Genomic DNA, 12,151 nt, shown 5'->3' on the forward strand with positions numbered 1-12,151 from the left:
TTGGCTGTCCGGGCATGCTGGGAGTTGTAGTTTTGCAACAGCTGAAGGCTCCCTGCTTGGGAAACGCTGACATAGACAGTGATTTACAGCTCCCAGCAGATCTTTCTTACATTTATATGTAAGGATTTGCTTTATCTCTATTAGTTATCTACTTATTTTTCTTTACTCCTCACTTTTTCCTATTTTTGGATGACATTTTGGTGGCTTCAGAACCAATTACCAGGTTTCCGAAGAGTTCTGGTCTCAACATACAATGGTCTCAACATACAATGGTCGTCCCAGAACCAATTAATATTGTAACTTGAGGGACCACTGTATACCGTGGAACCGCCATAAGTAAAAAAAAAATACAGTGATACACATATTTGCTCATACCGCCCAGCCCTAGGTTATATTAGAAAGGTTAAAGGAGAAGTCTTATGTAGGAAATTGTATTCCCTGTCCAAATGATAGGGGATAAGTGTCTGATCGCAGGGGGTCTGACTGCTGGGACCCCCTGCGATCAGACACTTATCCCCTATCCTTTACATAGGGGATACATTTTCCTACATGAAACTTCTTGTTTAATGTTTTTAATGTTAATAAAAGTCTTTAAATCTGACAGCGCCCATAATACTCCTGTCCATAAGTTGTTGTGTTTTGGGCAGCTATATTGGACCCAGGGTGCAAAACCATTCACATCCCATAGAGAGGTGTGGTGATGTTTTTGGAAGAAAGGAACCATGTTCTCCTAATTAAGTGTTTAAAAAAGAAAATATATATTTTTTTTGACAATGTTATTATTAATACTTTGATACCCTATCCTCATCACTGGGCACTTTTGACATGTACCTTAAAGTCATGTGACCATATTGATTTTCGGTGGCCACTGGGTGTCCATTGCAACCACCAGGAGGCGATTTGATCAGTAAATTGCATTCTTCCCGGAAACAGTGAATGTCAGCAGATATTTCTCTTTCATGTCTTATCCTAAGACATATCACTTTACACTGTTCTCAAATATCACAAATGGCAAAGCTCCAGCTGGTGGTCTGGGGATTGTTCTAGTAAAATAGAAAATGGGTATTTGGGGGCCCACACTATAAAAACATTTAAAGGGTACCTCTCATCAAAAAAACTTTTGATATATTATAGATTAATGAAGGAAGTATTCTGCAGTACAGAGTAGAAAGACTGACGCGTTTCGCTTAAAAGCTTAATCGTAGACGATGTCTACGATTAAGCTTTTTAGCGAAACGCGTCAGTCTTTCTACCCTGTACTGCAGAATCTTCAAATAAAGAAATAAGAAGTTTTTTACCTGCAACCTAGTGCCGGACCTTGTTCTTTCCTTCACAAGTGAGCAGCCAGAGGCGGGTACCGGCCGGTCTACGGCACAGGTGGCGAGGTGGGCGTGCACAGGGTGAGCGACTCACAAGTCAGCCTTTGATTATAGATTAATGTATGCAGAATAACTTTACAATTGCATGTTATTAAAAAATCTGCTTCTTTCTATTTAATTTTCCACTTTGAAGAAATGACCACTAGGGGTCTCCCTACCAGTCCTGGCAGCAAGCATTTCAGACTCATGCTGGAGTCCTAAACACTACGAGCTGCCAGTCTGCTTTGTTCACAAAGGAGAACACTCAGAGCTGCCAGCCTGCTTTGTTCACAGCCTGTTTGGCTGTGAACAAAGCAGGCTGGCAGCTCTGAGTGTTTAGGACTCCAGCATGAGTCAGAAATGCTTGCTGACAGGACTGATCGGGAAAAATACAATAGAAAGAAGCATATTTTTCATTAACATGCTATTGGAAAGTTATTCAACATTCATTCATCTAAAATATATCAAAAGTTTATTTGATGAGAGGTACCCTTTAAAAATATATTTTTTTTTGGAGATGGGGGGGGGGGGGGGGGGGAGGAATTATATTACAAAAATGTCCAGAGCAGAAGCAAGAAAGATCTGTGAATTTGAAACTATAGAACCAAGAGGCTTGAACTCAGAGTTGGAGGTGATTGGCTTTTTATAAGAAATTCCTGGGGGGCTCCTGGATGGGGCCAGGGACATAGCCCACAGGGTCAATCTACATCCATATTTCATGATGTTCCCATTGTAGCTGCTATATATGTCTGTTGTATATATGGAATTTATCTATCTATATTTAAGAATTATTTTATCTCAAAAATTGTTGCTAATATTATTGTAATGTTCCCAAATCACCCATTTTTTTTTATTTTATTCTATTAGTATTCTTACAATCTTTATCATTTTAACTAATGTGGCTAGTTGTACATATTTTTAGATATTTTTCTATTTATGAGGTTGTATATGACAAATCTAGGTTGCATAGTATTACATATAAACAACCGTACAATCCAGTAAACATTTTTGAAAAGAATACAACACATGTCAATTAAAGTACATGGACTAGATGAGACCTGAACTAATATGGAGTTCTTGATATATTGCTACTGAAGAAGGGGTCTCCCCGAAACACATTTAGCTGAACTATACACCCCAATAATACAGACCACCTATTTAAAGGGGTACTCCGCTGCTCAGCATTTGGAGCAAACTGTTCCAAACGCTGGAGCCAACACTGGGAGCTCTTGATGTCATAGCCCCACCCCCTCATTACATCACGCCCCACCCCCTCAGTGCAAGTCTATGTGAGGGGCGTTCCAACCTGTTTCCCTTGGATGGTGCCGGGATCTTCAGGGGACAAACTGCAAAAAAAAAAATCAGCCAAACCCTTGCAGATAATACCCTATAATCATATTAAAAAGTAAAACAAGGCCATAGTAGAAACAATATCCAGGCTCACAATCAAGCCATTTGCTGCACGCGGTCAGAAAAGTTTTTTTTTTTTTTTTTTAAGTAGTGAAATAAGAAAAACTATATAAATTGAATATTGTTTTAATAGTATTGACCTACAGAATAAAGAGAACATGTATTTGTTACCATAAAGCGCACTGCATAAAAACAAAACACTCCAAAAGTTGCAAAATTGCAGTTTTCTTTTCAATTTCCCCCTCACAAATACCGTAATCATTTTTTGTTTCACTGTACATTTTATGGTAAAATAAAAGAGGTCATTACAAAGTACAATTGGTCAGAAAACAAGCAGTCACATAGGTCTGTGGATGGATAGGGGATAAGATGCCTGATCGCGGGAGTCCCGCAGCTGGGGAACCCCGGGATCATGCACGCGGCACCCCGTTTATAATCAGTCCCTGGAGCGCGTTCGCTCCGGTACGGATTATTGGCGACTACAGGGCCGGCGGCGTGTGACATCACGCTTCCACCCCCGTGTGACGTCACGCTCCGCCCCTCAATGCAAGCCTACGGGAGGGGGCGTGGTAGCTATCATGCCCCCTCCCATAGACTTGCATTGAGGGGCGGAGCGTGACATCACACGGGGGCGGAGGCGTGACATCACATGCCGCCGGCCCTGTAGTCGCCCGTAATCAGACCCGGAGCGAACACGCTTCGGGGACTGATTACAAACGAGGTGCCGTGTGCATTATCGCTGACAACCCTAGCTCCGGGACTTCCCGCGATCCGGCATCTTATCCCCTATCCTTTGGATAGGGGGGAAAGATGTGTAAGCACCGGAGAACCCCTTTAAATGGGCACTGTCAGATACCATATGTTATGAAGCAATTGCAAAACAATGGGGGAGATTTATCAAAACCTGTCCAGAGGAAAAGTTACCCATAGCAACCAATCAGATCGCTTCTTTCAGTTTGCAGAGGCCTTGTTAAAAATGAAAGAAGCGATCTGATTGGTTGCTATGGGCAACTCAGTAACTTTTCCTCTGGACAGGTTTTGATAAATCTCCCCCCAATATGTTTTGCAATTGCTTTCATCAGAAAATTTTCAGTATTTCATACTGAAAAAGCCAGTCAAAAAACTGGCCACTAGGGGTCCCCCTTCCTCCTGGGATAAATACCAGTCCTGCAGTGTCAGTGGGCATCGACACGTCATGGACACCATGAGAGATTGACAGGGCTGCAGGCAGTTTCCGGGGGCCTCTGTGAGTTGGAGAAGGGGGAGGAGTCATTACATTGAGGAGAAGAGAGGGACACGCCCCATGCCTCTGCATGGACAGAAACCTCACTGAGCAAATGATGGCAAGTAAATAAATGGTAATTCTGAGAGAAATATAGGTCGTAGATACATAAAAATTAGATGTACATGATCATCCTGGGGGGGGGGGGAGGATCTAACAAGTACGCTTTAAAGGGTTAAATGGGGTCCAGACATACCATCTGGAGGCATGTTTGGCTTGGCCTCTCTGCAGGACTATCACGGCACTATGAACATTGATGCCACATTTTTACAGCAAATTACAGCAATTAATGCAAAAAATTTTGTTTTACCGCAATTTGCATAATTTTTAACCACAATTTCACACCTACATTTTTGGTGGTAACGCAACAGTATAGCAAATAAAATGCAATGTGAAAACACACCCCAAAATTAGACAAATTTTCACCTACCTGCTCAATGAGTATATCTTTTTTAGCATGTGAAAATATTTTTTAGGGGGCATTTAAAGGGGTACTTCGGTAGATTTATTTATTTATTTATTTATTTTTTTAAATCAACTGGTGCCAGATTTGTAAGTTACTTCTATTAAAAAAAATCTTAACCCTTCCAGTACTTATTAACGGCTGTATACTACAGAGGAAATTCTTTTTCTTTTTGGATTTCTTTTCCGTCTGTCCACAGTCCGAAGTGATAGGGGATACGTTTGAGATCGCGGTGGGTCCGAGCGCTAAGGCCTCCCTGCGATCTCTTGTTTGGAGCCCCGGTTCTCCAGCACAGGAGCGCGTCACAACCCCCGCCTGAAGAGGAGGCCACCACGCCCCCTCCATAAAGCTCTTTGGTAGAGCCATTCGGCAATCTTTGGCTCCCCCATAGAGCTTTATGGAGGGGGCGTAGCGGCCTCCGCTTCAGGCGGGCGTTGGGACGCGCTCCTTTGCTGGAGAACCGGACCCCCCGTGATCTAAAACTTATCCCCTATCCTTCGGATAGGGGATAAGTTTTAGATCACGGGGGGTCCGGTTCTCCAGTCAGGCATGGTTTGGTCATGCTACGTACATTCATATACTCCTAGGTTTTCTATTGGCTGTTACTGATGGTCATAGAGAGGAGTGATTGTCCCGTCCTTCCACTCTATCAGGATCTCTCCGTGTCTCAGGGTCGGGGTATCTGAACCCGGATAGTCAGACTGGTCCACCTTGCCGGTTAAAGGGGATTGCTCATAGGCGGAACCTAACTTATGGTGAGGTTTGCCATGGTTTGGCAATGCAGATAAAAGTCTTCTTTTCCTGTAAGGATAAAAAAAAAAAATCAAATATTTAGAATATGTAGAATATCCAGTACTATCCTTATAGCAAACTATTAAGTTGGACTGACCTGTTGACACGGACATTCAGTACTAGGATGATCACCCCCAGTATGAAGGTGAAGGGGCTCAGGATCAACATGGCCGTTCTCCATCCACTGCCTACAGGAAGAGGAGGGTTTATTGAATAAACAGGAGGAATGTTGACTAAGAATAATAATAGAACATAGAGCTCCAAAGACCCTGATGAAATTCAGTCTTTAGGAAGCTTCATTTATTTATTTAATTCAATTTATTTATTTTAAGTTAAAGGGGTACTCCGGTGGAAACCTTTTTTTTTTTTTTTTTATTTTTTTTTTTTTTAAATGAACTGGTGCCAGAAAGTTAAACAGATTTGTAAATTACTTCTATTAAAAAAAAAAATCTTTATCCTTCCACTACCTATTAGCAGCTGTATGCTACAGAGGAAATTCTTTTGCTTTTTGAATTTCTTTTTTTGTCTTGTCCACAGTGCTCTCTGCGGACACCTCATGTCCGTGTCAGGAACTGTCCAGAGCAGCATAGGTTTGCTAGGAGGATTTTCTCCCGCTCTGGACAGTTCCTGATACGGGCATCAGGTGTCAGCAGAGAGCACTGTGGACAAGACAAAAAAATATAATTTCCTCTGTAGCATACAGCTGCTAATAAGTACTGGAAGGATAAAGATTTTTTTTAATAGAAGTCATTTACAAATCTTTTTAACTTTCTGGCACCAGTTGATTTAGAAAAAAAAAAAAAAAGTTTTACATCGGAGTACCCCTTTAAGGCCGGATTCATACAGTTTAAATAATGCATGCATATTTTATTCTACGCTTGCATTTTCAACCTTTAAAGGGGTACTCCGCCCCTAGACATTTTATCCTTTTAGCCAAAGGATAGGGGATAAGATGTCTGATCTCGGGAGCCCACTGGGATCCCCTGCGTTCTCCCTGCAACACCTAAACAAACGCTGGCTGCTGCACCGGAGGCTCGTGACGTCACAGCCACGCCCCCTCAATGTAAGTCTATGGAAGGGGGCGTGGCAGCATCACAAGACAGAGGGTGGGGCATCACAGGGGGCGTGGCCATGATGTCAGCGCCGCAAAGCTAGTCATCAGGCATACAGCTAAGTTTGCTCTGTGCACCTGATAACTGTGGTAACGCAGCAGAGATCGCGGGGGGGCCCCAGTAGGCGGGGTCCCCGCGATCAGACGTCTTATCCCCTATCCTTTGGATAGGGAATAAGATGTTAAGGGATGGAGAACCCCTTTAAAGTCAATGGGTAGCAACATAATCTGCTTGAAGATTTTTCTCTGCGGAAATTCTGCTTGTGGAATTCCACAATGAAAAATCTACATGCAGAATTTCAGATAAATTTACATGCAGATTATTTACATGTGGACATGTAAAGACCGGTTTTGGGTGAGTGTAAGGGTCTATTCACACGACAGAATTTCCGTTTGCGGAATTCCGCCTTAAATTAAAGCCCATAGACTTCTATGGGATTCCGCAATCCCATTCACACAGAATTCCGCAAGCGGAAATTCAGAAGTGGGAATGGGAGTGCGGAATCCCATAGAAGTCTATGGGCTTTAATTTGAGGCGGAATTCTGCCATGTGAATAGACCCTTAGGCTGGATACAGACTACGGAATCTTCCCGCTGGAGACTCTGATGGCAACCGGCGCTGACTGAAACAGTCGGCCCTAGTACCGGTCCCCGTAGACGGCAATGTATTCCATTGAAAGGATGACTGCTGAAAGCTCTACTGCTGACATTCTGTACATTATGCTGCAGAATCCCATTGACATCAATTGGACTCTGCTGTACCGGAATTCAGCTGTTGCAAGACTACAATTCCAAGCATGCCCGGAGAGCCGTTGGCTGTTGGGAGTGGTAGTTATGCAACATCTGGAGGTCCACAGTTTGGAGATTACTGATCTAGATTGCCTCAGTAATACACCGACACACAAAACATTTTATGAGTAATGAAAGAATTGTAGCTTCACATCCCCTATTTGGACAAAAGGAAAGAGCAAAATTTTGTTTAATAAAGTCTCTAATAATAATGATAATCATATTTTTATATTTTATGGTAAATGCCATTGTACCAACCTATAAACTTTAAGATAATATTTATACTGTATTGAGTAAAAAAAAAAAAAGTTGTTTGGCTCTTGGTATACAGGTTAAAGGGGTACTCCAGTGGAAAACAATTTGTTTCTGATCAACTGGTGCCAGAAAGTTATACAGATTTGTAAATTACTTCTATTAAAAAATCTAAATGCTTCCAGTACTTATCAGCTGCTGTATGCTCCACAGGAAGCAGAGTTGCTCTATTCTGTCTGACCACAGGGCTCTCTACCTACACCTCTGTCCATGTTAGGAACTGTCAGGAGAAGGAGATGTTTGCGATGGGGATTTGCTCCTACTCTGGACAGTTCCTGACATGGACAGAGGTGTCAGCAGAGAGCACTGTGGTCATACTGGAACGAACTACACAACTTCCTCTGGAACAAACAGCAGCTGATAAATACTGGAAGGATTAAGATTTTTTTAACAGACGTAATTTACAAATCTGTTTATCTTTCTGTCACCAGTTGATTTGAAAAAAAAAAAAGTTTTTTCCTCCAGAGTACCCCTTTAAGGCTCTTGGTGTATAACACCCATATTTTCCTCTTTTTTATATAGGGAACAAAAATTAGGGGGCAGTCTAGAACAGTGGTCCCTAAACACAGTCCTCAAGACCAACAACATTCGAAGGGAAAAATACTATAGGTGGCCTGTTGGTGGCCTTGAGGACTGTGTTAGGGACTTCTGGTCTAGAACAATACTCACCATCTTCCTCCAGGACGTAGATTCTTTCAGTCAATGTGTCCCAGGAACTGACCAACTGCTGATCACCTATAAGTATGAATGGAGAAAACGAAATGTAATTCCAACATGAAATAGTTTACAAATCCCTAGTCTACTGTCAATAGTATTCAGCTCAAGCTAGGTTCACACCTGCTTTGCATTTTCCATTGATCTGTTATTGGAGCAGAATGGTAGGTCACACACAGCGCATCCGCAGCGTATTTGATGCTGCGGATGTGCCGGCGTTAGTCACAGAGCTATGGCAGAGCGAGAACCCTGTAGCTTTGCGTCCACTCGTAGCTGCGTATTTCCCGCCGGCAGTCACCATCTGACAAGCAGAGCTAACCGCCCTCGGCAGGGAGCTTGCTCTGCTGTAGTTCCGGGACTGACGGCAGCGCATCCGCAACATGAAATATGCTGTGGATGTGCTGTGTGTGACCCTACCCGAACAATGGGGGGGAAATAAGCGCCAGTGGATCTGTTACACACCAGATTTGTTTCCAGCATGGTTTCTAGCATTTTAGCTATTTTGTCTGTAATTGTTGACAAAACCTGTTATAAAGGCAGCCGGTGGAGCCTGCAACAAAAGTGTGAACCCAGCCTTAAAGGATACCTTTGGGATATACAACTTATCCCCTATCCTAAGGATAAGGGATAAGTGTTAGATCACGGGGGGGTCCGACCGCTGGGGCCCCCCCGCAATCTCCCAAACGGAGCCCCAGCTCCCTGCATGTAACAAGCATTCTCGACCACCACCGGAAGCGGCGTCTGACACGCCCCCTCCATGCAGTTCTATGACAGAGCCGGAGTGCTGCTTTCGGAAATCTCTGGCTTTGCCATAGAACTGCATGGAGGGGCGTGTCGGCCGCAGCTTCGTGCTGTGGTCGAAAACGCTAATTTCATGCAGGGGGCTGGGGCTCCATTCAGGAGATTGCGGGGGGCCCCAACAGATGGACCCCCTGCAATCTAACATTTATCCCCTATCCTTAGAATAGGAGAAAAGGTGAACATCCCAGAGGTATCCTTTAAAGCGTACTCGTCAGATCCAACAACAAAAAAATGGCCTCACTGTGCAGGTCTCCGCCCCCTCTCTCAGTATGCTGTCTGCTCACATCTCCCTTAGCATTAGCAAAACTACAACTCCCAGCTTGTCCTCACTGACAGTAGCCGGACACAAGATGACAGTGGGAGGATTTTTCCTCCAGCTCTGAGCCCAGCGCTCACAGCTGTCAATCAAGGAAGTGTGTCCATGACATAGGTGATGATGCATGGACACAGCAGGACTAGTATGTGTCCAAGCAGACGGGGGGGGGGGGGGGGGGGGGTGAGGGCAGTTGTTTGACTGGCTTTTTAAATATGAAATACTGAACATATTCTAATGAAAGCAATTGCAAAACCTATTGGTTATTCATGTTTTACAATATATCAAAAGTTTTCGTATCTGACAGTGCCCATTTAAGGGGGTGCTCCCGCCGCTGGGGACCCTCGAGATCTTGGTGCAGCCCCCGGCATTCTGTGGCGGGCACTGCCTCTGAGACGGGGACGTGACATCACAGCCACACCCCCTAGTGGGGAGGGGGTCGTGGCGTGACGTCACCTGGGAGTGTGGCCGTGACGTCACGTCCCCGTCTCGGAGGCAGCGCCCGCCACAGAATGATGGGGGCTGCACCAAGATCACGGGGTCCCCAGTGGCGGGACCCCTGCAATCATACATCTTATCCCCTATCCAAAGGATAAGATGTATGTATGTATATATATATATATATATATATTTTTTTTTTTTTTTTTTTGGTACTGACCCCACCCTGTTCCTAAAATATATCCCCTATATACCGACATCATGCTCATCCCCTTATATATGATCCCTTTATATGTGATATTACAAGGGCTCAGGAACCAATTACCAGTTTTCCATTGAGTTATGGACTCAACATACAATAGTCCTCGTGGAACCGATTTTATACCGTATGCTGAGGGACCACTGCAATCATCAGTCATCCATATATATACATTCTCAACATACTGGCCTATTTGACTCACCAATATCTGTGGTGGAGGCATCTCCAGGAATGGACACGGCTGTGGTCCTCTCACTGAGGTATGGCAGACGGGGGGACGTTTTTATTCCATCTGTGATGTTTCTGGATGTTGCTGTTAAAATATAAAAACACAAAAAAAGTTTTAATCCAATGATCTGGAAAGATTACAGGGTTTCTGCAGTCACAATCAAATGAAGACCCCCTATGAAGTGAATATTGTAGATATTCAGATTTCTGATGACTTTACATCTCAAGGCCTTGATTCATTAAAGGAGTGCTCCGCTGCTCAGCGTTTGGAACAAACTGTTCCGAACGCTGGAGCCAGCATCCGGAGCTCAATATGTCATAGCCCCGCCCCCTCATGATATCACGCCCCGCCCCCTCAATGCAAGTTTATGGGAGGGGGCGTCACACCCCCTCCCATAGACTTGCATTGAGGGGGCAGGGCTATGATGTCACGAGCTCCTGGCACCGGCTCCAGCATTCGGAGCAGTTTGTTCCAAACACTGAGCAGCGGAGTACCCCTTTAAAGGGGTACTCCGGTGGAAAACTTTTTTTTTTTTTTAATCAACTGGTGCCAGAAAGTTAAACAGATTGGTAAATTACTTCTATTAAAAAAAAATCTTAATCCTTCCCGTACTTATTAGCTGCTGAATACTACAGAGGAAATTCTTTTCTTTTTGGAAAACAGAGCTGTCTGCTGACATCATGACCACAGTGCTCTCTGCTGACATCTCTGTCCATTTTAAGAACTGTCCAGAGTAGGAGAAAATCCCCATAGCAAACATGCTGCTCTGGACAGTTCCTAAAATGGACAGAGATGTCAGCAGAGAGCACTGTGGTCATGATGTCAGCAGAGAACACTGTATTCCAAAAAGAAAATAATTTGCTCTGTAGTATTCAGCAGCTGATATGTACTGGAAGGATTAATATTTTTTAATAGAAATAATTTACAAATCTGTTTAACTTTCTGGCACCAGTTGATAAAAAAAAAAGTTTTTCACTGGAGTACCCCTTTAAGGCCTTATTCACATGGCAGAATTATCCAGGATTATAAGAACAGAGCTGATTTCTTCCATAAACAGCGCCACCCCTGTCCTCACGGTGTGTGTAGTATTGCAGCTCAGTTCCATTTAAAGGGGTTATCCAGGAAAAAACTTTTTTTTATATATCAACTGGCTCCCGAACGTTAAACAGATTTGTAAATTGCTTCTATTAAAAAATCTTAATCCTTTCAGTACTTATGAGCTGATGAAGTTGAGTTGTTCTTTTCTGTCTAAGTGCTTTCTGATGACACCTGTCTCGGGAACCGCCCAGTTTAGAAGCAAATCCGCATAGCAAACCTCTTCTACTCTGTGCAGTTCCCGAGACAAGCAGAGATGTCAGCAGAGAGCACTGTTGCCAGACAGAAAACAACAACTCAACTTCAGCAGCTGATAATTATTGAAAGGATTAAGATTTTTTTTAATCGAAGTAATTTACAAATCTGTTTAACTTTCTGGAGCCAGTTGATATAAAGAAAAAGTTATTTCCTGGAATACCCCTTTAAGCGAATGAAGCAAAGTTGTAATACCACACACAATCTGAGGACAGGTGTGGTGCTGTTTTTGAAAGAAATAAGCTCTGCTTTTCTATTCATTGATAACTCCTTTAAAGACGCCAGCCATGGGCCTAGTGAAGGCCTCTAAGCCTGCCATCATAGTACTTCTGGTACACCCTGACATATTGTACAAGAGATTGCTTGTTCAAGACCCCAAAGTGAAGAAAATAAAAACAGTAAAATACAGATTTTAAAAATATTTAAAAAGATAATGAAATAACAAAGTTAATCTATTTGTCATCTAAAAGAAAGAAAAAACAATGCATAACTTTTTTTTGTTTTGTTATATTATGTACCCCAAAATAGGA

General features: G+C 43.1%; 1 protein-coding gene across 1 annotated transcript in view; it reads right to left on the minus strand.

Moving 5' to 3' along the window:
- Window positions 1-5,015: 5,015 nt before the first annotated feature.
- The window catches only part of LOC130295764 (uncharacterized), a 34,361-nt gene continuing 27,225 nt past the window's right edge, over window positions 5,016-12,151 (minus strand). The window contains exons 3-6 of the mRNA XM_056546846.1: window positions 10,245-10,355; window positions 8,187-8,252; window positions 5,403-5,493; window positions 5,016-5,314 (exon numbers count right to left, since the gene is read on the minus strand). Of these exons, the coding sequence (XP_056402821.1) occupies window positions 5,116-5,314; window positions 5,403-5,493; window positions 8,187-8,252; window positions 10,245-10,355 (467 nt within the window). The 3' untranslated portion in view covers window positions 5,016-5,115. The remainder of the gene's footprint in view (window positions 5,315-5,402; window positions 5,494-8,186; window positions 8,253-10,244; window positions 10,356-12,151) is intronic.

This window comes from Hyla sarda, chromosome 1 (genome assembly GCF_029499605.1).
Source record: "Hyla sarda isolate aHylSar1 chromosome 1, aHylSar1.hap1, whole genome shotgun sequence".
NCBI lineage: Eukaryota > Metazoa > Chordata > Amphibia > Anura > Hylidae > Hyla > Hyla sarda.